Source organism: Chenopodium quinoa, unplaced genomic scaffold, assembly GCF_001683475.1.
Source record: "Chenopodium quinoa cultivar QQ74 unplaced genomic scaffold, ASM168347v1, whole genome shotgun sequence".
NCBI lineage: Eukaryota > Viridiplantae > Streptophyta > Magnoliopsida > Caryophyllales > Amaranthaceae > Chenopodium > Chenopodium quinoa.
This window is the reverse complement of record NW_018744955.1, coordinates 257895-282952: the sequence shown is the minus strand read 5'-3', so window position 1 is coordinate 282952 and position 25058 is coordinate 257895. Positions and strand designations below refer to the sequence as shown.

The 25058-nt window shown below is 31.8% G+C and overlaps 3 protein-coding genes and 1 pseudogene across 3 annotated transcripts; all 4 read right to left on the bottom strand.

The window, feature by feature from the left end:
• Window positions 1-2308: 2308 nt before the first annotated feature.
• On the bottom strand, window positions 2309-3972 carry LOC110706286 (ribonuclease 1-like). Its single transcript, XM_021884180.1, has 3 exons — window positions 3731-3972; window positions 3447-3602; window positions 2309-2860 (listed from the first exon to the last, which is right to left on the bottom strand). Exons 1-3 carry the CDS (start codon window positions 3845-3847, stop codon window positions 2429-2431), a joined length of 705 nt encoding a protein of 234 aa, XP_021739872.1. The 5' UTR covers window positions 3848-3972; the 3' UTR covers window positions 2309-2428.
• A 4222-nt stretch (window positions 3973-8194) lies between these two features.
• Window positions 8195-9717, bottom strand: LOC110706301 (annotated as a pseudogene).
• Window positions 9718-11100: 1383 nt separating this feature from the next.
• On the bottom strand, window positions 11101-12961 carry LOC110706285 (ribonuclease 1-like). Its single transcript, XM_021884179.1, has 3 exons — window positions 12526-12961; window positions 12237-12392; window positions 11101-11559 (listed from the first exon to the last, which is right to left on the bottom strand). Exons 1-3 carry the CDS (start codon window positions 12640-12642, stop codon window positions 11131-11133), a joined length of 702 nt encoding a protein of 233 aa, XP_021739871.1. The 5' UTR covers window positions 12643-12961; the 3' UTR covers window positions 11101-11130.
• A 5906-nt stretch (window positions 12962-18867) lies between these two features.
• Window positions 18868-21345, bottom strand: LOC110706320 (ribonuclease 1-like). Its single transcript, XM_021884221.1, has 3 exons — window positions 21162-21345; window positions 20897-21052; window positions 18868-19513 (listed from the first exon to the last, which is right to left on the bottom strand). The coding sequence occupies exons 1-3, from the start codon at window positions 21270-21272 to the stop codon at window positions 19088-19090; spliced, it is 693 nt and encodes a 230-aa protein (XP_021739913.1). The 5' UTR covers window positions 21273-21345; the 3' UTR covers window positions 18868-19087.
• Between the last annotated feature and the right edge of the window lie 3713 nt (window positions 21346-25058).

Sequence of the window (25058 nt, the reverse complement as noted above, 5' to 3'; positions counted from 1 at the left end):
TATAATATCTTAGGCTATATATTAGCTTATTATGTTTGCCTGATTGAAAAGTGTAAATCAGTTACGATACTATAACATGGAGTATTTAGTGTAACTGTGATCTGGGTTGATTATACAAATGAATAGCAAGATCCGAATTTAATGCAAGCAAGTTGTTAGAAGTAAAGATGTTAATTATTAAGAATAATCTCACATGTAATTTTGTCTTACATATCATATCATTAATATGTGAGTGATGTTTAGATAAAAGTCGGTTGAATTTGATTAGATTAAACACTCATATATGAGCTAAATGTATATGTCATTATTAGATGCATAATTTATCTAATATCAAGCTGTTAGAGGACCATCTCAACCAAAAAATTAATTCCACTTTGAAGGAGTGACGGATGAGATTCAAACCCGTGACCTTTGTGTCACGCTGGCTCTGATACCATGTTAGTGGACCAACTCAACCAAAAGCTTACGCTGATGGTTGAGGCACATGAATATATTATATACTCTATCACAAACAATTTGAGGTTGATGCTCAACCATCTTGATTTTGGAATCAAGAATTAAGATTCAGCAATTTGGTTCGATATGTGTGTCAGCTAGTTTAGTCACTTAATTAATTAATTTCATCTAAAATCTTAAAAGTGGTGGATATTAGAGTCTTGATATCAATATTATTATCAAATCATTTAATCGTTAGTATAATATGATATTATGTGGGCATTTAATATGAAAGATAATAATTTAAGCATAAGGTATCTACTTGTTGGGTTCATCTGATGAATTTTTTTCAAGTTTTAATGTTAAATAATTTTCACTTATACGTAGTTAATTATATTAATGGTATGGTTATCGATTGTCCGTTAATCATTAATTAAATTTTAAGTTAATACTTTTTTGCTTTTCTAATAATTCCAACCTTAATACATCAAGTGTTAATTACTCTATAAACAATAATAAGTTTCGTTTAGTTGGATACAAAGCAATAAAATAAGTTCCAATTCAATTAGTTATTGGATACAAACCAATAAACAATATATAATAAGTTCCAATTAACCGATAAACAATAATAAGTTCCAATTAGTTATTGGATACAAACCAATAAACAATATATAATAAGTTCCAATTAACCGATAAATAATAATAAGTTCTAATTAGTTGGATACAAAGTTACAAACCACACGCTAAAGTAAATTAAAAAAAAAATATTATCTTAACAGTTAACTGTTTACTCAAAATTATAACCATAACCATAAACAACTATTATTAACGGTTAGGTTAACCATAACCGTTTAATTTTAAAGGGTTGGTTAATTAACCTATAAAATTTGTTGGTTATACCAGTTAATGGGCATAATTTTTTTTATTTTTGCACACCCTTATTAAATATCTTGCAAACAGACATAAGGCATAGAGGCCATCAGTAATTATTCTTCTCAAAAAGGCTAGTCATCATACCATGAACACCGCACATTGAAATCCCTAGTCACAAAATATTTTGAGAATAAAAAATAATGTGTGTTTACTCCGATCCGTAAAATTTTGCTTGGGTACAAGGAAAACAAGGGAGAAGAGAATGGGAAGGGAAAGGGATAATAGGGCCTAGGGAATAGGGATGTCAACGGGTGGACAGGTGTTGAGCCCATGAGAAAAAACTCACATGTAAGTGAAAGTGTTGTCACACATTGAAAGAATATAAAAGTGAAGAGAAATATTGGGATGTGTATCCCACATTGAAGAAAAGAGAAAGTCGTGTCCACTTTATAAGGCTAAGGGGCTACTCCCCTCATTGCCATATGGTTTTGAGGTGGAACCTCCTTAGTCGTATAAAGTGGACAGTTGTGACGGGTGTGGCCCAGGCTCGTTTATCAACAGGCGAGATTTGGCTTCCCCATCCTCGACCTGACGAGCCTAAGGCCTAGGGAATAGGAATGTCAACGGGGTGGGACAGGTGAGATTTGGCTTCCTCATCCCCGAACCGACGAGCCTAATTCTAAAACCATCCCTGCCCCGTCCCACCCCCTACCTAGATATCACCTTCCCCGCTCCATCACCCACCCTTAGTTTCCCAATTTACACTTTATGCGAAGCCATTATCATAATTGACATTTTTAGCCCTGGCTCTATATTGAAGGCATTGTGAAATGTACAAATATATATCATTGACTACTATATGATGCTACAATAAAGTAGACCTAAGTCACCTAACTAAAAGGATTATTGGATCAAAGAAATTGACTAACAAAGAAGATATCATTATGTCACTACATTGACCAAAATAAATATTCACAATACTAGATTGCGTACAATAAGATCAGCAAATATGATAATAGTTGTTTATTTAAAAGGTGCAAGGAAAAACGTAATCATAAAGCAAGAAATACAAGTAAAGGAGCACAATAAATAATCTACTAGTATATATCTTAGTACAAAACTATTGGTAATAGATGGGGTACTGGATTTGAGATTTACAATCGTCAACTCCGGACGGAATGTAAGGGCATTCGATGAGGTTCTTCCCGGTTATATCGGCGCAAAATGTGACTTGCCAAATCTGGTCATTTCCTTGAGCATTTTTGTTACACCTAACCCATGGATTAAACCCAATAGATCGAGCTAAAACCTTCTTGATCACATCTAGAGAGTAAAACTTGTTGCCTGGTGTAATCCCGGCTTTTGCTAGGGCTTGGTAGATGTTGGCCTTGTTCTTAAGGTTCAAAGCGGCTTCAAAGTATGGGATCTCACCTAAAATTGATTTAGTGCATGTTCCGTGCTTGTTCCATTCATGTACCCAAAACTTCCTTCCGATTTGTGGGCATGTGAAGGATGGCCACGATTTTCGTAGCTCGTCTTGCAAGAATTTTATCTGCATATATGGAGTACTGTATTAGTTAGTGACATGGATCAAAGTCTTGGTCTCTTCAACTTATATAAACGCACGTTTATAAAATGGATTATACGGAAATATTTAGCTAGTATCAAAGAGTAAAATTATAACACTACTATAAATTTAAACAAAAAGATCAAAATGAGCAGTAATAACTTAAAGTCAATTTAAATTTAAATTGTAGCGATGTATCAAAAACAATATCCACCACTAAAACCAATCTTATCACATAAGATATGGTCTTACAAAAGGTTGTGCACGAAAAATATTTCCTATCCTTCAATTTTAATGTCGCAAAATTAATATGTGTTTTACTATTATCACTACATACACATCTTATATCATTAATATATTTAGTTATCTTTTTATGAAAATGTATACTTAATCACAATAACAATAATTTATTAGTGTGTATCAAGATAAATCTAATAAGTTCGATCTTATGTATGTGAATAAAAATTTTTAACAAACAAAATGTCATTGATGAAGGTTGAAGCAATGTTTTAATAATGTAAATTACAAAAAAAAAAATTATTAAAATAAATTGAGTAAAATGAGATCATACCCGACCAACATCATAGTTGTCGTTGCCACAATTGTATGCGAAATTTCCATCACCAAAGTAAGGCCATAGCCCATCAATAGTAAAATCGGGACTAGGTTTTCCTGATGGAGGGTAGCAACATTTTGTTCCAGCTTGATTACAGTATGATCCTAACCACTGCAAGAAAATAAAGCAAAATCGTATAGTGACTACATTTATTATTTTTAGATTAGATGAATGATCCTACTAAATCGAACTCTATTAAAAACTTTGGTAAAAATCGAAATGAAAACAAGTTAAAGTACCTGCTGCACCAAATAGAAGGCTTTTAGATTAGTAACGGTATTACTTCCAAGAGCTACAACTGCAAAACTAAGGATCAAGACGAGTTTCGCCAACAATGAACTTCCTCTTTCACCCATTTTGTCTCTCTTATAGATCGAGTTGAGATAGTTATGGTTGGAAAAACATTAGTAGATATAGTTACATTATATAGTATCCCTTTACCGGTTAGAATTATGTTAATTTTTGTTACATCTAATATCTTATAATATCTTACGAATCTTAAGCTTAATTATGCGTGCTTGATTGAAGTGAATAAAACAGTGAAGATTTTATATAACATGGTGTATTAATTAGGACTGTGATCCTACATATAGATTGCAAGATCCGAATTTAATGCAAGCTGTTTAGATGTGATGAGGTTTTTAAGAATAAAATCACATGCATGTAAGTTTGTCTTACATTAATATGTGAGTGATTTTGAGATAAAACTCGGTTAAACTTGTTTATGATTATATTAAACACTCTTATTTAAGCTTCTTTATATGCTACTTGTCTTAGATGATTCATCTAGTATCATCCGATTTGAAATCTATGCCTAACAATCTCCTTAATATATGTGTTTGATTAATTAGTTTTGATTGTCTTAAAAGTGGTGGATGTATGTGCTTATATGGTTATGCCAATCAATAAAGAAGTACATAAAACAAAGTATATTGATAAATTGTGTAGTAATTACCAATCATATAACTATAACACCCATCAACGTAAGTTGAGAAAGTTAGTCCTTTGACATGATATTAGAGTCAAGGATGACAAAAAAATTATGAGTTCAAATATCAACCTATTCTACATACTCTAACTATACTCTACTTACGATACAAAATAAAAAAGTGATCATATAAGGATTTGGAATCAATGGGGATTGGTTGTACCCTCTTTTCTTTTATTAGTAGGTTTCACTCTATGAGGATGATGATGATGATTTTTGTTTTGTACTTTTAATTTTGTTTAATTGATTTTAATTGTTTTGTACTACATGTCTTAGCAAAAGCTCTTGTGTCTTTTTCAGCTCATTAATATATATGCCAAAAATTATATGTTCTCTGCATTTCCATTCCTTCTCAAATATAAATTCAATGGAAAATTTGATACAAAGGTAAAATTTAGTATTGCCTAAAGCATGTTCATAAGCAAATGCTTGAATTTTCCAATCGATAAGTTCATGTTAAGAAGTTGTAGTTTTGTTTAATTTGTAATTTGTAATCCTTTAAACTTGAAACAAATGAGCTAGAAAGACTCCTTTAAATAGTTTAGCAAGCTTAATTTTAAAAAGAAAACAATGATCAATGACTATGTTATGGTCCTATGTCGTATTCAATGAGGAAAGACTTTGGGCATTACATGACCATGTTTCCGACTTTCGGTCCACTATAGTCAACAAGTTTCCGTCATTTGAGGTTGCTAATTGATATTCAAAATAAATAATAAATGGTACAGAAAATAATAAGGATATAAAAATGGTACGTAATTGTAATTATACAATGTCAATATGTCATTGGTGGACCTGGACTCCTGGATTCCGGGAGATATTTTTAAAATTAATTTTGAACTCAATCTGAATTTAAGCTTTAATTGGGCATTTACATTAGTTAATCCTCAGTATACGATTACTTGACGTTCTTGTTTGACTTTTTAATGTATGAGATATTGAGCTCAAAGCCCTCAATCTACTTTAGCTAAGAGCAAATTTTAATGTGATCCTATTATAGTATTAATAGCTCAATAATGAAAACAAAGTTTGCCTCAAAATGCATTTTTCCATCAATAACTATTCCAAATCACTTACTGGCTAACCAGTAAAGACGTTATCACGACACGGTGTTAAGTTGTATCATATGTACATATTAGTTAATATTGTTTTTTCACTAAAAATGTGAGCGCTTGTTAGGTGTGGTACAAATTTGTAGCCCAATTCATGAATGGTCTTGATCAAGATTAATCATGATCGTTCTAGAAGAGACTAATGCTAAGTATGACTGTATGAAAGTGCAATAACAAAGAAATTTAGAAATTTCTTTTATAAAGACAATTGCAAAATGCAACATGTGATAATATAGGATTCTCTACCTTCTTCTTAATCCATCGCCATTTACAACTATATATATGGAGTTTGGGCACTTCATTGATGATTCACACAAGAGAAGCCACTTACTAGCTATTAGCCTTCCTAAATACTACTCTTGAATGCCTGGTATAGTGGATTATTTCAGTGCTTATTATCATATTTTTGGGTTTTTTTTCACGTTAAATATTGTGTATTTCTTTTTAACTTTTTTTATGTGGTCTTTGCTTATGCTTAAATACACTATGCATTATTTTGTATATCACATACTCAACCAAAATCATATACATACACTCAACTTTCACAAAAACTCCAAATCAATCACTCAGCTTACAGATGTTGCAAATATGAACTACGTAGTTAGGGGGCTGGAGATTAAATTTTCGGCATTAATCTTTTGAGGCAAAGAAATTTTTTTGAATTACATTAGTACATCACTATTCTATCCCTCAAGTGAAGAAAACAAAAACTACAACCCAAAAATATCTCTTCTAATATTGGAGTACATATTTAGCATTTTACAAAAATCATTATATTATATATTTAAGATTTATAATTGCAACCAAAAAACTATTTTTAATATAGTGTTAATTAATTGTTTAATCATGTCATACAATTTAGTACCTTTCCTTTGTTAACCGTTTAGAGCGAGCGGGTTGCAATTAGGGATGACAACGGGTCGGATCTGGACCGGGTCCGGATGGACCCGGATCCAGATCCGTTTTTGTATGTAGGATCCAGATCCGACCCGGATCCGTCGGGTCTAGAAAATGAAGACCCGGATCCAGATTCGTCGGGTCCAACGGATCCGGGTCCGGGTCCAATATATTTTGCCTAATTTTTTGCAAAAATGTAATTTTCGAGTCAAAAAATGTAATTTTCAAACTTACGTTGTTGGTTATTAAGTTCAACCCAAAATTAACCAACTTATACACTCATATTTTGAATTAAAATTAAAAACAACAAAAAAATACGATGTTACATATGAGCTAGTGAAAAAAGAACGATGTATATATATAATATGAACATCCAAAATTCATCTCTTGAAAGGGTTAATCTTTATCATTACTAATATTATCAACACTTTAAATAAAGAAACAAACAATTTTAGTTTTTTTTAATAGGAAAAATAAAAAAACGGGTCCACAGATCTGGATCCGGGTCTAGGGCCTAGACCCATATCCAGATCCGTTTTTGTCAGCAGGACCCAGATCCGACCCAAATCCGTGAAAAACGGATCTGAATCCGCGGATCTGGGTCGGGTCCAAATCCATTGCCATCCCTAGTTGCAACTTGGTTGTATGTATAACCTATCATGTATATTCACTTTTTGAGAATTGAATAATTCATTTCCAATTTTTGTGAAATTTGAGTGACTTTTATGTTAGCATTGCGTATCCATTGTAATACCTTACATTGATAATAAAAAAATAAAAAAATAAAAAAAATTGATAAATTAAATTAATTATTTATAAATACTACGTATGTATTAAGAGAGAAATTATTTTTCCATATTATATAGGCACAAATGTACTCGTATTTAATTTTGTTTCTACTCAAGTAGGGTTATTTTTTATGAAAAGTTTTAAATAAACAAGTTTTTAAAATTTTTAACCAAGAATAACAAAATAATTTACTTTATTAATACTTCCTCCGTCTCAAATTACTCGCAACGTTTTGACTTTTTGCACTATTCACACATCTCACTTTGACTATTTTTTTAGTTATTATATGAAAGCGAATGTAATCATGTAAGATATTGTTGGATCTATATTTTAATATATAGTTTGTCAATATAAACATGTTATAACTTTTATAAATATATAATAAAAAGATATGGACGGTCACCCACCCAGTTAACTTTTACAATATATGGAGTATTGATAATGGATTTTTTGATAATCTATTAACAGTTAACACTCACCCACCCAGTATTATCAAACAAGTCCAAAAACTCCGATTCAGTTCTAACAAAGAAAATGCGTTACCTGACTACTGACAACACTTGGAAAATTATTTACCGATAACTAACCGTGGCAATGTAATCAGCAAAGTTTGCCCCAACCCATTTTGTTTGGATAATTTGTAAATGCTTGGCCCAATTTTCCTTACAAATTACAAATTAATGTTTTGACAATTGTCAATGGCTCAAATTTCCCTAATAATTATGTCCATCCCTTCTTTTAGTTGCTTTTGTCAAAATAAATAAATAAATAAATTATGTCCATCCCATGGGTTTGAAGGTTGGATTTGGATTCGACTCGAATCCAAATCCAACCTTATACATCTAGACCTAAAGCAACAATGAGATCGAAAATAGAAATGGATCAATCAGGGTTGGATACCGGCAATTGAAATGGATCTATCCTTGAGCATCGCGGTTACAAAAATAAAAGGGCGAAATCTAGTGGCTTGAGAGATGGCCGCGCTTATGCTCTCAAGAGTGTAAATTTGATCATTTGGTTGGATACCGGCAATTGCAAGGGCTTGGAAGATATCGATCCTGTTCTTTAGGTTTAGTGCAGCATGAAAATAGGACATCTCATCTAGGACGGATTTTGAGCATGTACCGTGTTTGTTATACTCGTGGAGCCAGGCCAGAATTTCCTTCCAATCTCTGGGCATGTAAAAGATGGCCACTCCTTTTCTAGCATGCTCTCTATGGGTTTAAGCTGCAGAGAATAATGCATGACATTATTCTTATTGATTGGTCCAACCCGACAATGTTCATAGTTTACTTGCATCTTATTGATTGGTTACATAACGCTAGCAAATGCACAATTTTGACTATTTATATATCATTATATCCATATTAAGGAAATTCTTTTGTTTTGATATTTTGGTAGCTTACATTATTAATCCCATACATTAAGATTGATGTCTCTCATAATGTATACTATATAGCTGTTAAAGGAATATGTTTTATACTCTATCAATAGCTAACATAATGAATCATTCAAAAGAGATATACGAGGCTATTCAATCTAGTTGGACAGAGGGCCATATAACTAATTGTATGTGATCGAAGAGATTAACCAACTGATATATGAAAATCATAGGCTGTTTCTTATGTGGCATATCGAGTAACTCTGACCTACCAGTAACCCCTAAGCTAGTAACCCTTGAATAAGTAACCCCGACCACACGATGTAGCCACACGTACAAACGTGTTGTTAAAGTTAAGGTTTGAACAATATAGATAGAAGTTAGTTAGAAAGGGATAAAGGTAAAAGACTATGAATTTGTTAAATTTAAAAACTAATATAGGATACCAAATATTCATACTAATCCAAGTAAGACTTCAAGAGTATGTACTATGCATGAACACAAAACTGCGCGCTCCTAATACGTACCGGAGCTACGTCGAAACGTTCTCCAGGACAATTTTCGAGGGCAGTACCATCTTCAGTATAAGGCCAAAGTCCATAGATTGTAAAATTTGGTGTAGGCTTTCCTGCTGATGGGTCGCAACATATTGTCCCTTGTGGGTTACAGTACGATGGTAACCACTGCATTTCAAGGATTCTAGATAAAACTTTATTCAAATTCACAAACATTAGGCTGCATTAGTAAAAAAAATTAAGCTAATGTGACTATGTGAGCTCAACTACCTGTTGGATGAAATAGAAAGCGCGGAATTCAGAAGAAGTTGGCTCATCACCTAGAGCTATGACGGCGAAATTGAGGAGCACCACAAGCTTAGAGATGAATATTAAGCACCCCCATTTCGTCATTTTTTCTTTGTAACGGAAGATTGATTTTTACAAGGTTATACTTAGCTTTAACGTGAGTTAACACACCCCTGACAATTCTTATTATAACAGAGTGAGGGATAACTCAAGTGGTTAGAGCTTCTCTTCCGATTCCAAGAAATGTTGGGATCGATTCTTATTATCACCCGTCCTTATGGCTCTCTAAACACATAAGAAAAAAATCAATTCTTATTATAAGAAATCCTTGAATCGGAGGATAATGGAGCTTACTATAAGGGAAGTATATTTTTTAATTGGTGAAATTAGATGATGATTTTTAGAAGCAACCACTTGTCCCAATCAATTAATATGTCACGGGATGTAAAGAACAAAGAAATGGTGAAAAGAATAATATCGTCCACAAGTGGTTCATACTCTATTGCTTTCTTTCTTCTAAAATGTCATCTTGCAAGATCTTGTGTATGTTATGTTGACGACGACATCTTGTACTTACATAGTAATAAAAATTCGACCCGATTAGGTCATTTTATATAGCCGATTGATGGACTAAAAATTATATGGTGTTCGCTCTATAAAAGTTTACTTGTATAAAATAAATTATGACTTATTTTTCTTTTATACAAGTAAAGCATAAGAAGCATGACAAAATACAACCTATCTATACTCAGCATAACAAAGCACGCTAAATTTAGTGAGATTTGATTTATGTATGCAAGTCCAACACTAATCGACACGTTGGCATGTGGGCTCACTTAATTGGGTTGTGCATGGATTAACCTTTTGAAAATTTCAATTTGACATGGAGCTTGTGGATTGGGCCTAGAAAACCCCAAATGACATGGACTCAGTATGAGGCCCAAGGTCCGGTTTGTCACACCCCACAGGCCCACTAGGGCCACTACCATCTTTAGTCACAACTCAGAAAAGGCACAAGTAGTGGTTTGTTCATGTGGAGTTCACATTTCGTGATTAACTTTTTCTATTGATTAAGCTTTTAATTATTTGTATGAATATATATTTCTTATTTTTAGGGGATTATTTGTGTGAATATACAATGAATATAAGTATATAACTAATCATATGATACTTTTGTATTTGCTAGAGGCCTAACGGCCAATTTTGTAATTGTCGATAAATATATAGTGGTAAACATATTGATTTTATACATGTTAGTTTACAAAAAAATGTGATGCTATACCTTTAGCTCAAATACCTTATTTAATTCACAAATTTTCATTATCATTCATTACTATTTTAATGATGGTAATATCAAACATGCTATAAATCCTCTAGTTATACCAATATTAGCTTTTTGGTTGTGGTAAATAAACAAATGACTATATAGAAGGGCAAACAGATAATATATTAAATATTCGGTAGAGTACGTACTTTTGCAATTTGACAAGAATGAAAGTCAATGTATACGTCGAATACTTTGTATTGTTTAAAACTTAATTCAACGTCAATAAAGACCCTTACTACCCGGGGATCTTAACATGAATACCCTCTTGAAAGTAATCTAATAAATGGGCTTACAAAGAATATATCTAGGATTATTAATGTAGACATAAAAAGTGCAAACTAATTAATTATAAGAGGGAAACTTAATGGTAGAAGAACAACCTCCTTGATTATTAGGAGTACTAGAGCAATTGATAAGTTTCACACCACTTTTATCCACACAATGTATAACTTGCCAAATCTGGCTGTTTCCTTGAGCATCATGGTTACAGAAAATTGAAGGGCGAAATCCGGTGGCTCGAGTGATGGCCGTGTTTATGCTGTCTAGAGAGTAAAATTGGTTGTTGGGTTGTATCTTGGCTTTTGCGAGGGCTTGGAAGATGTTGATCTTGTTCTTGAGGTTTAGAGCTGTGTGAAAGTATGACATCTCGTCTAGGACGGATTTTGAGCATGTTCCGTGCTTGTTCCACTCATGGAGCCAGAATTTCCTCCCAATTTGAGGGCATGTAAAAGAGGGCCATTCAGTTTGTAGCATTTTCTCTATAGGTTTAAGCTGCATTCAATTATTGGATATGTTCATCAATTGGCATTAATATCTAAAAATAAGGTTATGGAGTGAACATGACCTTAATAATGTCTCTAATTATCTATTAATTCATAGTAAAAAGTATGAAATTTGATGTATTAAAAATATACGGTTAGATAAATCTAAAACTACCTCATATACATACATTTGTCTCTACATGTTAGAGAGTACTATTGAAAAACAAGATGGTTAAATTAAACATGTGATGAATAGAATAAAAGTCAAATTATTGCATATAATTCGAATATCACCTTATGGTGATGAGATGCTAATTAATTCCCTTAAGTTTTAATTTATTCCTTCAAAAAAATCTTTAATTACCTATTAAGTAGATAAACCATTTAATGTTATAATTACCAATTATTGTTGATTCTTAGAATCAAACAAAAATCATTCTACCAATATTATTTATTTATTTTTTTTTCATGCATTTAAGATTAAACCATAAAAATATGTCCTAGGTGAGACAATCTTGCAAATCGCATCACAATAACTTATTTTAATTTGAAACAAATTTGACTCTTTCTATATATGGTTAAGTCAAAATCTAATTCTTACAATAAACTTGGTCGTCAAATACACACATGGAAGCAAATAATTGTTCACTCGTAACAAGTCGTACTATATGTACTCATATTACTTACCGGAGCAACATCAAAAGTAGAACCGGGACAATTTTGAAAGGAACTACCATCATTTTTGTAAGGCCATAGCCCATAGATTGCAAAATTTGCTTTAGGTTTTCCAGTTGGTGGGTAACAACATGGCGTCCCTTTTTGATTACAGTATGAGGGTAACCACTGCATACAAATATAATTACATAAGAGATTTTAATTAAAAATAAAATAAAATTCTATAATTCGAATGCACAATAGAGATTATAATTTTTTGTGAAGGACAAAAAAAAAAATAATAATAATAATAATAATTCACCTGTTGTATATAGTAGAATGCTTGAAAATCATTAGGATCATTTGCAAGAGTCGTTACTGCAAAATTGAGGAGAAGCACAAGTTTAGAGATGAATATTAAGCTCCCCAATTTCGCCATTTTTGATCGCTTGTTTTCTTAATGGCTAGGTTTACAAAATGTGGTTATGCTTATACATTATGAAAAGAATCCGTACGTATCACCATTATATAGAACATATCAAAGAGGATACCCCCCACCACAAAAAAGATTATAGAAAAAACCAATCTTTGTTAATCAACATTAATTTGGAAATACTATTAAAATATATTTATCATTGGGTTATATGGAAAATATAATGATGAAGTAATAATACCCAAAAGTCAACTCAATTATATGGATGGTGTTTCATCAAAAAAGAATTATATGAATGTGGTTACTCCCTCTATTTCTTTTTATATTCCTACCTTCTATTTTTTTTTAAAAATATATATATATATTTTATATATAGTAGTATATTACTACTTTTACTTTATTATAATATATTTTGTACTTCATATACGAGTTAAATACAAAAAGACGATTAATACCAATGTCTATAGATAACTTTCTCTTTTATCAAAAATTTAACTAATTCATTTAGGAGAAAACAATACAGATTATATAATCATAATGGCCAAAAAAGTCTCGGATCAAGAAAAGTAAATTTTTAACATTTTAAATACAAATTAGGTATATTTTGAATACTTGTACTTTTCATTTTTGAGACTCTACCAACATCATTAAGATCATGTCTCTTCACCTTAAAAAAATGATATTCAGTAAAAATAATTTCACTTTAGTAGCTAGAAATAATTTTAGTTTAGTAAAAATCATTAACTTCAAATAACAAGTATTAGGCCATGTTCACTTCATATTATTTTTGTTAACGCAAATTACTCTTATTTTTAATGAACTTAAATGAAATTAAATTTACTGAATTGAAATCACTTTTGCTGAACTGAAATTAATTTTATTGATTCTCTTTTATATTTCTTCTACTTTAAATTTGTTCAAAAAATTTTATCATACCTCGAGTCTATTTAGGTATGATAATTTATATATATATTTTTTTTTTAAATTTAGGTATGATAATTTTTTTGAACTAATTTAGGTAAGATAATTGATAACAAATAATTAAAGTAGACTATGGCCCTGTTCTCTTCACCTTAAAAAAATAATATTAAGTAAAAATAAGTTCAGTTCAGTAAAATTAATTTCAGTTCAGTAAAAATAAGTTCAGTTCAATAAAATTCAGATTTCTTAAAGAAGAATTATAATAGAAAATCAGTAAAAATATTTTAAGTTCAGTAAAAATAATTTCAGTTCAGTAAAAATAAGTTCAGTTCAGTAAATATAAGTTCAGTTCAGTAAAAATAATTTTAGTTCAGCAAAATTAAGGTGAATCAAACAGGGCCTATTTTTGTCTATTGTTTCTACGTATTAGACATGATATCTTGAAAGTTTTAGCCTAGTCAATGCCACGTTTTAGCCTATTCACACTTTATATATATATGAATCAAATTCATTAATATAGATATAAATTTCAAAAAATATTTACAAAAGCAATCAAAACTTGCAAATAAAAAATAAATTGGAACAAATAATATTTTTAATGGGTAATATCAAAGGATCGGAAAACTTGCAAATATGTATAATTAAGAATTAAGAGTCGTAATACATCGAACCTACATAATAATTATTTAGGCACATAATGTAGTGACATTGTGGCAAGTTGAGTGATTGATAATTTCATAATTTCATGTGATGAGTAGCAATTAGACGTGTTGAGTGATATGAAATTAGCCTTTATATTCGGTGCAAAAGAACAATTAACTTGTCAATCGTTTAATATTAGGATTATTAGCTGGTCAGTATATTAATAACTAGCTAATTAGACCTTATTAATTTTGACTTTTAAATGATTGTATACTAATAATATGCTGGCAAATTCCAATAATGTTTTACGATTTGGAAAATAATTTTATTAACTTAGGACCTGTTCACATTTACTGAACTGAGCTGAACTGAATTGAACTAGAATGAGCTGAAATAATGATGATTTTATGAGAGAAGGAAATTAGGAACTGAACTGAAATAAACTGATTGGAGCTGAAGTGAACAAACTCTTAGTAATAATAAATGGTGAAACATGCAAATTACATCTAAGACTTTTTACTCGAGTGTTCTTATTATACAAGTATTAATATCTAAGATTTATTTAAGAACACTTGATTAAAAATAAATTTAGATTGCACAACCTAAAACAAAAGAACACTTGGAATTAAAATAATATACCAAGTGCACATTGATAACTATACAACAATCTAAGACTTTTTTAAAAGTCAATAAAAATAGATCATGGTTAAAATAAAAAAACAAATAAAAAAAAGAAGCACGCCCTCATCAATTCAAGATCCCCCCCCCTCCTTTTTTTTTATTTTTTATTTTTTACAACATCAGAATCCTAAATTAATTATAATCTAAATCACACATTAGAACATTAGGGGTAGAACCATATAACAACTTTCTATTCGGAAGTCATACAATTTCGATGGGATAAGACGCTTTCCTTTTAAGTTGAACTTCTTAGAGAATGACTTTTCCATCTAGCTCTGGAAGGACGAGAGGAAACCAAAAACATCAAATTTTGGGAAGTGAAATTGTTGGGGATTGCAGCAGACTTTAACGTGGAGCAGATTGGAGCAACTGGAAGGGGCACCGACGTACTTTCACATGATGACACTTGATCACCCATACCTATATTCGCATCTTCTTGCGCCAAATTGGAGTAAATTTTGTCCTTAAAATACGCAAAAATTTCCAAGCACTACTCTTTAACAGATTCCATCCAATTTGTCGTTTGTGAAACCCACATTTTCATTCATTTATTTCTTTTCCTTCAACCACAGCGTATAACCATGAGCCCTAAATTTCGAAGGTGTTGAAGACAGAACAGTTACTCATTAAATTCTAATATGCGATTTTATAAGTAATATTTATAAATCATTTGCAACATATTATTTTTTGAAATTTATATGAAAAGTTATATATATGCCAACTTTTGTATATATATTATCAAGATATGTTGCACATTTATGATTTGATTTGTATTCAGTTATGACTCATGTTGCATAGCGTTGAAGATACATTTTAGTCATATTAATTTAATAGATATGATATTTGGCAAGATAGTGCAGTTGACACTAATAGTGTAATAGTATATAAATACCATAGTGTATGAATCTGAATTATTATAATAGATGGCCTATGATGTAAGAAAAAATTATGATGGTACAAATGAGAAATGTATTCAGATATCATAGTAAAATAGCATGCGGAATGTAAGTTAAAGGAATTTTATGATACCGGTACATAATAGAACCGATGAATAATATGCATATGTATAATGGAATGGACTAATAAATAAGGGATCTGAAATATATGTACATTTTGATGTTGACATAATGATAATGATCATAAGTTTATCATGGACTCGAAGTCCAATGACACTGTATAGTGTCTTGCATCATTTTGAGTCTTATATTCATGTGCATGTGAGTCATAGGTTAATTGTTTATTGCATATGTAGGAAGTTAGATGCATTACTCATTGTATAATTTGTTTAATATGTTATCATGTTTTATATATCTCATATTGCATGGATTAATTTCTTATTACAATGGTTGTGGTGTATGTGAATTTTCATTCAAAGTATAGTAAGACATATTTACAACTTGATGAAAAATTAGAAAGAGATATTTATATTCCAATTGGCTTACAATTGTAATGAAATTATTGATGACACCTATTTAATTGCACGTTATGAATCATGTAAGAAGAGTTCCTGAAGAACTTATATACGACGTATTTATATATCTAGCCCTACAAAGTTTATCTCTAGAATAATGCAATTACTATCAAACTCTTGAAAAGTCTATGTAAATACATCAGTGACATCTCAACCTGAAGTTTGAGCATATAAGAGTTAGTGAGATTTACAATTTGTATTCGCAGAAAAATTATCGTGTAGTTAATTACGAAACTTCTAAAGAAACGGGATACTTATGCGTGAGACTGTTTTCTTATGGTCCAGAAGAACCACGATCAATGTATATAAATACATATGTTATAATTCATATGAAAATGAAGAATGACATTAATAATGTCAAGTTTTGTGATCAAATGATTATTAATAAATGTTTGATCAAATAATGGTCATCAATTTCTATTATTAACAACTTCCAGAAGAAATCATAATCGCATAAGTTTAATTTATAAATCAACTATTAAATAGAGATTTGAAATAATGATATTAGAGATAAACACATGTATGGTGAAATGAAGACACTTCACATGTTCACGTGAAGAATTGAAGATACAACTTCAGCTTAGGAGAGTCGAAGATCAACAAGTGATATTTTACCAACTTATTAGAAGATATCCAACATATTGGATTCATTGTTGCGACACTAGAAGATCTCAAGTTATGTATTCATCAGGGGGAGATAATACGCGCTGCACTCTTTTTCCCTTGACCATGGTTTTGTCCCAAATTGGGTTTTCCTGGTAAGGTTTTTAATGAGGCAGCATCTCGAGCGTATTACGAAGAATGATGTACTCTTTTTCCTTCACTATGTTTTTATCCCACAGGGTTTTTCGTAGTAAGGTTTTAATGAGGCACAATCTTCGATAATGGACATCCAAGGGGGAGTGTTATGAAATATTTGTGGATATCTATTATCCTCCTTTGTATGATTCCGGAACAATCTAGATCTAGGGTTTATAGTCTTATCCATTCAAACCCTAATAGTATTTATATATACCCCATTATATGGCATAGAAATACACTGATATATTCTCTATCAATCTCTCTTATATTTCTCTCTATTTTATAACATACACGTATATGTTTGTATCAATTTTAAAAAGCATAGAATGATATGTAACATTGTAAAATATAGTACAAAGTAAGTTTAATGCATAAGTTGGGTAAATCTTAAATAAGTGATACTAAGTGTAGGAATCCAAGTGTCTAAGCCGCTAACCCACTTGTACAATAATTTATAGAGTTCATTCATGGTTTTGCATAAATCGTTGTTTTGATAATTCTCAGGAATTTGCACACATTTAGATCTCTCTATTAAGCTATTCTCCTTACTAATCTCCTTCATCTTTAGTTAATTTGATGCATAATAAGAGAATTCTAGTAGTTCTTTTAGAATTGCATTAGTATTATTGTATTAGTATCTTGTCTCGTGCTTCCCTTCACGTTTCTTGACAATTATGTTTCCCATGACAAGCCCATACACATCAAGCCAGTAGAAGCTTACTCATGCCTTGACCCAAGCCCAATGAAAAAGGATGCCTTGACCCAGTAGAAGCCAGAAATCGTTATTTTGACAATTCTCTCCTTTTTATTTTTTCTTAATATGAGATACTTACATGCATTGTTTAGAAAGACTTATACTTCAACAATATACTCCGTAAATAGTACAACAATCAAAATAGGGATTAAACTCTACAGGCGTAAGCAAGTACTATGAGTACGTATAAAGTATTCTACAATTCACACCAGGCCGTTTGTCATCCCTAAAATTGCCGTTGTACGTATACTGTTATATACATATTACATACCTCAAAAATATAAATTGATTTTGGCACACCCTTATGTAAGATCACAATTTTCTTGAGAGGGCGTGTCAAAATCAGTTAAGGGTATGCCGGAATCATTTCCCCAAAGATGTTTTGACTTTTGAGCGTGGGTAGATCGAGCCTAGAGAAAAGCACGAAGCTCTAGTACAGCAACACTTAGACGTCGGTAAGCGTGAATGGTGCAGGCCTTCTATGCTATGTTTCTGTTTCACTTTTGGGTCTGCTGTTATTTCGTTGGGCTTTGTGCATTTGACCTTAACTTTGCAATGCGCGAATAGCGTGTTTGCTTTCACATCTATTGATCTATATTTTCTACTTTGTCTTACCTTCTCAACTATCATTGTTAATTTGTTATCTCTAATCAATTTTGTCTCAACCTAATTTATGATTGTAAAATTTGACATACGACTTTAAAACTTTAAATCAATGCAAATAATAATTTTGTTTTTGGATTTCTACATTTTTTTTGGTTGTCAATTGTAGTTTGATTGTGTGTGTAAACTTGAATGTTAAATTTGTTAATACTTGTATTTTTTTTTCCCCTTGTACATTTAAGTAACCTTATTTGTATAATTTGCTCTTTCAAGACTTGAAATGAGCTATATGAGCATGCATTAGCCATGAGTGTGTGAGTATTATAAGTATATGACTAATGTAAGAATATCGAAGTCCTAAGATGTTTATATGGCCAATTTTCCATTAAATTGCGACCGATAGTTCAAAAGGGAATAGGTCGATACTTAATAGGCACTTTTAGATAGTCTCTTAGTTAAAAGAAGCTACAAGCCTAAAGCATAAGTACATTTAGCTACATAGCATAAGCGAGCACCAAAAATGGCACGCTACATGAAATTTTCTTGAACAAACCACATTTAGCTAGGCTTTTCTATAATTAGTAAGAAGGAAACTTGATTTGAGACCCACAATCACCCTGCCCCTTAGGAACAAAGGGACAGTTGATGAGTCTAGTGCCAGTTCTATCAACACACATAGAAACTTGCCAAATCTGGCTAACCCCTTGAGAATTGCTGTTACAAACAACCCAAGGATGGAATCCTGTTGCCCGAGCAATCGCCTTCTTCACGGCCTTGAGAGGGTACATCTGGTTGTTTGGTCGAATCCCGGCTCTTGTGAGGGCTTGGAGGATATTCACCCTGTTCTTAAGGGCCAAAGCCGCTTTGAAGTAGGCAACTTCACCCAGGACTGATTTCGAGCATGTACCGTGTTTGTTCCATTCATGAACCCAAAACTTTCTACCGATTTGTGGGCATGTAAATGATGGCCACTCCTTCCTTAGGCTGTCTTGCATAGGTTTAAGCTACATAAATTAAAGATCGTAGTTAGCAATCAAAAGTACAATAAAGGAATATGGGAAATTTGGAACAAGTTTACAATCACCTACATTGCCTCCCTAGCTAGGATCAATACTATGAAACAAAACCCCTTAAGACCTAGGAGCTACCATTCATTAAGTTCGGGTTATAATCGAGCAATTATTATTAAATTAGATCTAGATTATCAGGTCGATTCAATTGGGTTTATTGCCAATTAGTTTATCATGATAACTCAATCAATATCAATCAACTTCAATTCTAATCAAATTTAAATGGTGTCAAAATCGAGTTTGATTTCTAATAAGATTAATTTTAGATATGGTCTAGATTTGGTAGAGTACGAGCCATTTTTGCAAAGTCTATTTCCTCGTTGGAAAGTCGCTATCACTCTATCTCACAACCTCCCAAATTGCTCAAACCCCTCTTTGTAATCCCCCTAAAATCCACAACTTCATAAGTTCACATCATACATGTTACAAAAAACGGTGATCTGACATTTCCTATTAATTTCAATAATTTAACACCAAATTAAATAATGTGTATTACTGCAACAACAGAAGACATTATATTAGCTTTTAGTACTGAGTTGTTTTCTGATGTTATAATACATTAATACTCCGTACCTCTGATGTTACCAAGGAACATTATGTCTAATTATATTTAACAATTGTCAATTGAGTCCTTCAAAGGAATTATCAGAAGATTAAGAAGATAATTTATTTAAATGTGAACTATTATTTTTATTGACTATTGTCCCGGGTTAATCGGACTATGAGTCAGGGTTCGTCCAACCCACCGGCCTTGGCGTTGAACATGGTCTTGTGTTTGGCACTATTATAATTTTTAAGCCGGGTTTAGTATTCCGAATTAGTTCTGACAAGTTCAGATTATACCAATAGCTTGAAACAAATTCAAAATACGGCTTTAGAGAACACGTTAAGCTATATATATAAGTAAAACTTACGAATTAATTCTGATCGGTTTAGATAAGAGCCAATAAGTTATATGTTACGAGTAGTAAGGAAAAGAACTAACCCTGATTATTATACAGAATTTTCTGTCTTTTTAATTAATGATAATTTATAAATTAAAGTAAGAATATTAAAATAAGAGCTTCATCAATAATAATAATTACTCCGTAGTACACAAATCTGTAAAGTTTTGTCACTAACTATTTAAACGTAACCTTCAAAATTAAAAATAAATAAAACATCTCTGTTTTTGGTTAGTTTCTCCTTAATTATCTGTGATTTTGATTCTTGACGGTTGAGTGGTTCACATACTCCCTTCGTTTCATATTAATCGCAACAGTTTAACATTAAGCTACCGAATATTAAAAAAAAATAGAAAAAGGAGGAGAAAAATACCAGAGCTTCATTAAAGTTGCCGCCACCACAATTGTAGGGAAAACTACCGTCATTGTAGTAAGGCCAAAGCCCATAAATTGAAAACTCTGCTGCTGGTTTTCCTGAATCTGGGAAACAACATCTTTCCCCGTGTTGGTCGCAGTACGATCCTAACCACTGCACAATAATAGTCACGTTCTCGTAATAATAATAATGTAACAACTAAATTTGGACAGAACGAGTAGCTTCGCTAGATAGTGAAATAACAATGAAATTATATTATTACCTGTTGCACAAAGTAGAACAAATGAAAATCACCATTGTTAGCAAGAGCTACAACAGATAAACTTAGCATTACACTAAGTTTGATTAACAAAGAACCTCCCCATTTTCCCATTCTCACTCACTCACTCAAATTGGATCTTGTGTTAGTTGGGAGGGTTGGATATATTATGAAGATAGTAAATGGGTTGAAGGCCTTATTTATAATAGTTGGTCCATTATTAAAATATAATTATTTTAATATAGTAATAAGAATAATGATAATAATTAATAATAGTATGTGGATGTGAAGAGGGAAAAAGACACTGCTATTTTGTAACCTTTTTTCTGCTTTTATTCTTATGCTTTGATATTTTTTCACTTAAATCACGCAAATAATTTTGGAAACTATATACTGTATCACATGGAGTGATGTAGGTGCAACAAAAAATATACTTCTTATTAACGTGCGCATTCGCATTTCAGAGGTATGTTACATTATCTGTTTTTAGATAACGTATTCCTTATCGCTATCCAGATCGGGTAGTTAATAAGAATTACACAAGTTTAATTTAAAATTTAAAAATGGTCTAATAAGTTCAAGTGATTTAGATAAGCCTTGATAATATATTCCTAAATTCCTTACATCAGTAAAAATCAAGTAAATCTAATGTATTCGTTTAAGCTTATAATTACTCCATTTAATTTCTTTAAGAAATTAAATAACTATTTCATCGTGATCATGGAGTGGTTGGAAATTTTCTTTAGGTGTTACGGTAAAAAAAAAAATGAAATTGTGAGGATCCTTTAACCAATTAATTAAGTATGTGCAATGTTTTATAGGAAGACAAGGTTTGAATTTGATTATTTGTAGATTATTTTACAACAATTCAGAGTATTAGAAGTTGTACTGGATTATAGACTGCATTTTTAGCTTTAAAAGTTGAAGCTAGTACAGAGTACTCTGTAATATTGATTGATAATGATTTTTTTTCTAAATATTGAGTAGTAATTCTTTAAGTTGAGTTAAACTTGACATTATCATATTTTTTAATTTACTTACTAATAATGTTTTTCATGTTACTTTAAAGCATATTAGGTAGTTTATGATAATACGAAGTAGTAATATATACTTTTGCTAAGAATAAAACTACAAAAAGGAAAATATACTAAACACTTCCGCACATGGTCACTTTAATATGTGCCTTAAAAGTTAATGAGAAGCCTTTCCTTTTAATGAACATAATAATATCAAGCAATTATAACTACTAATATGTACGAGTACGTATGTATTATTACCATTATTGGTGAGTGGCAAGCTTTCGGGGAAGGGAGATGAATCCTTTAACCGATGAATTAAATGCAAAATATAGGAAATGAAACAGTAAATGACCTGACTTAAACTGAACCCGAATGATTTTTATCAGACATATGTCAATCCAAAGTGATTCGAATTAAACTCGACTTGAATGACCAATTGCCTCTTCAATCTTGTCTCATATATTTTACTTGATGGGATATGTTTATATGTCTGCTTTCAATAAGTGCACATCTAATATTCATTTTCATTTAACATAGTAACATACTACATTATTCCTTTCTAATATAAGATTACATGCAACTATGTATTATGTATGTGATAGAGTATAAAACATATTCTTGGGGTTCAACCATCAGCTTAAACTTTTAGTTGAGTTGGTCCTCTAACATGGTATCAGAGCCAGCGTGATACAAAAATCATGGATTCGAATCTCATCCGCCCCTCCTTCAAAGTGGAATTAATTCGCACCAGGTATGAGTGGACCTGTGTTGCATCCACATTTCAGAGGATAAAACATATTCCTTGGCCTCAATCATCAGTTTAAGATAAAACAATTTCCTTACTAACTGATCTAAACATTTATCGATTAGCAATCGGTTGATTTGCAAGATTATTAATAAGGCGAGTATTATTGGGTATAGATAAGGGTGTAGACGACCTATACTATAACATGGGAGGTCACTTAACGGGCCCATCTCCACATGAATGAGCCTAAAGTTCAATGGTTGTGACATAGACCACATAGTTGCACATGTTACCGATAACCAGAAAGGTGTGCAGTGTCTCCCTTTGGCTTCTACATACACACCATATATTACACATCATTTATCCTAATTAATTTCTGACTAGTACGTCTATTTTTTCATGTGATCTGATTGCAGATCATTTACTATAAGACGGTATTATTGGTATGGTAACTGACATATAAGTCAGCAGTTCACCACCAACCAATTTTTCTCATTCAATTTTTATTAATTCACTTCTCTAATATGAATGAATGAATCCCAAAATATTTTAGATCATGTGTTCTATCCTTGCATTTTTCTTTTCAAAATTCTTAAAAATGACAAATATTGTAAAAGATTATATTATTCATATAATTAAGTATTTACATGGAATGATTCTATATATCTTTGGGACTTTCTACTCCATTGGAGAAAGAGGAGAGGTGGTTCCACTTTATAAGGTAGAGGAGTTACTCCTACTATTGCCAATTGGCTTTAGTATAGAAGCTCCAAAGCCTTGTTTGTGGACCAAACTCTCCTCCTCCTTATTCGGGTTGCCCAGACCCATTTCATATTGTTTCGAAATTTAACAAAATATATATATATATATATATATATATATATATATATATATATATATATATATATATATATATATATATATATATATAATGAGAAAGAATTTATGTAAAGGAAGGGCTTAACTGGACTGTTAGTGGGATTGTGAAGCTAGGTAGGTACCTTAATGATGATGACCTACATTGTTTGGAAAGTGAGCATAGATCAAGTAATAAGAGCTCATTATCTTGCTAATGATTTTAGGAGAAAATTTAACTTATTTACTAGCTAATTCTTACTTTAGTTGCTTTGTCAAAAATAAGACATTTTACACCTAGTTGGCATTGTTGCGAAATAAAAAATAATACAGAGTAATAATAATAATATAACTTTCATTTTAAATTATAATTGTACCGATTAAACTACTTTGTATTAAATCGTTGCAATGGATATACTCTATAATAAATAAAATTACCGTATTACTGATAATGGAGAAAAGGCAGTCAAATCGCACTACGTGCAGCAATAATTCCAAGCATGGACTCCTGTCTGGGACTCAAGAATTCTTTATTTTAAGTGTCGGTCACCCTCATACTTTAATTACTCCAACAAAATCAAACTCATGTATGTATGTGAGAATTTACAGTCAACTAGGCTTTGGGCAAGTTTGGGCCGAATCAAGCCCACATCCCTCAAGGTTGACTAGTAGCAGCCCACGTCCTAGCCCAACACTAAGCTGGGCGGAGCTCAAATTTTGAAAAGTAAGGCCCAAATACGGCATGGACCCATGGGCCTTGAGGACTGGGTTGGGTAGACCCACGAGCTTCTTAATATTACTGGATTGTTCTGGCCCACCATCATTCACGCGGTATTGTGTGCTGGTATGGTTGGTATTAAACATCGGCATAATGTTGTTCGGGATATTCTTGTTGATATCTGTTATCGATTTGGGGTTTTAGCTAGAAAGGCGGTTGACATTGGGTTGTCTTGAGGGAACGACGGGGCCCTTAGACCTGCAGATGTGTTACTTTATTCTTGGGATCGTGGTCGTGATGTCTGTGTTGATTTGACAGAGTTTTCTCCTTTGACACAGTCGGGGCTATTTGTTTTTGTTCCTGGACGGACTGTGGTCGATGCAGCTCATTGGAAGCGGGTCAAGTATGAGTCTAGTTGTCGAGTTATTATTATTATTATTAGTCATCAAATATATTGAAACTAGTACAAATAATTTTAGGCTCTCCACTACTTGTGAATTTCCCTAAATTAATCATATGATGAACTCCATGTGAAATTCCAACAAGATAAAAAAGAAACCTAA

Bases quoted from the DNA above. Each gene is read 5' to 3' on its own strand.
- LOC110706286 (XM_021884180.1), bottom strand. From the start codon at position 3,847: ATGGGTGAAAGAGGAAGTTCATTGTTGGCGAAACTCGTCTTGATCCTT. The intron at 3,603-3,730 runs GTACTTTAACTT...ATTTTCTTGCAG, and splicing joins CCTTCTATTTGGTGCAGCAG to TGGTTAGGATCATACTGTAA. The intron at 2,861-3,446 runs GTATGATCTCAT...CCATATATGCAG, and splicing joins ACAACTATGATGTTGGTCGG to ATAAAATTCTTGCAAGACGA.
- LOC110706285 (XM_021884179.1), bottom strand. From the start codon at position 12,642: ATGGCGAAATTGGGGAGCTTAATATTCATCTCTAAACTTGTGCTTCTC. The intron at 12,393-12,525 runs GTGAATTATTAT...ATTTGTATGCAG, and splicing joins CATTCTACTATATACAACAG to TGGTTACCCTCATACTGTAA. The intron at 11,560-12,236 runs GTAAGTAATATG...AATTGAATGCAG, and splicing joins CTACTTTTGATGTTGCTCCG to CTTAAACCTATAGAGAAAAT.
- LOC110706320 (XM_021884221.1), bottom strand. From the start codon at position 21,272: ATGGGAAAATGGGGAGGTTCTTTGTTAATCAAACTTAGTGTAATGCTA. The intron at 21,053-21,161 runs GTAATAATATAA...ATTATTGTGCAG, and splicing joins TGTTCTACTTTGTGCAACAG to TGGTTAGGATCGTACTGCGA. The intron at 19,514-20,896 runs GTATTTTTCTCC...TAATTTATGTAG, and splicing joins GCAACTTTAATGAAGCTCTG to CTTAAACCTATGCAAGACAG.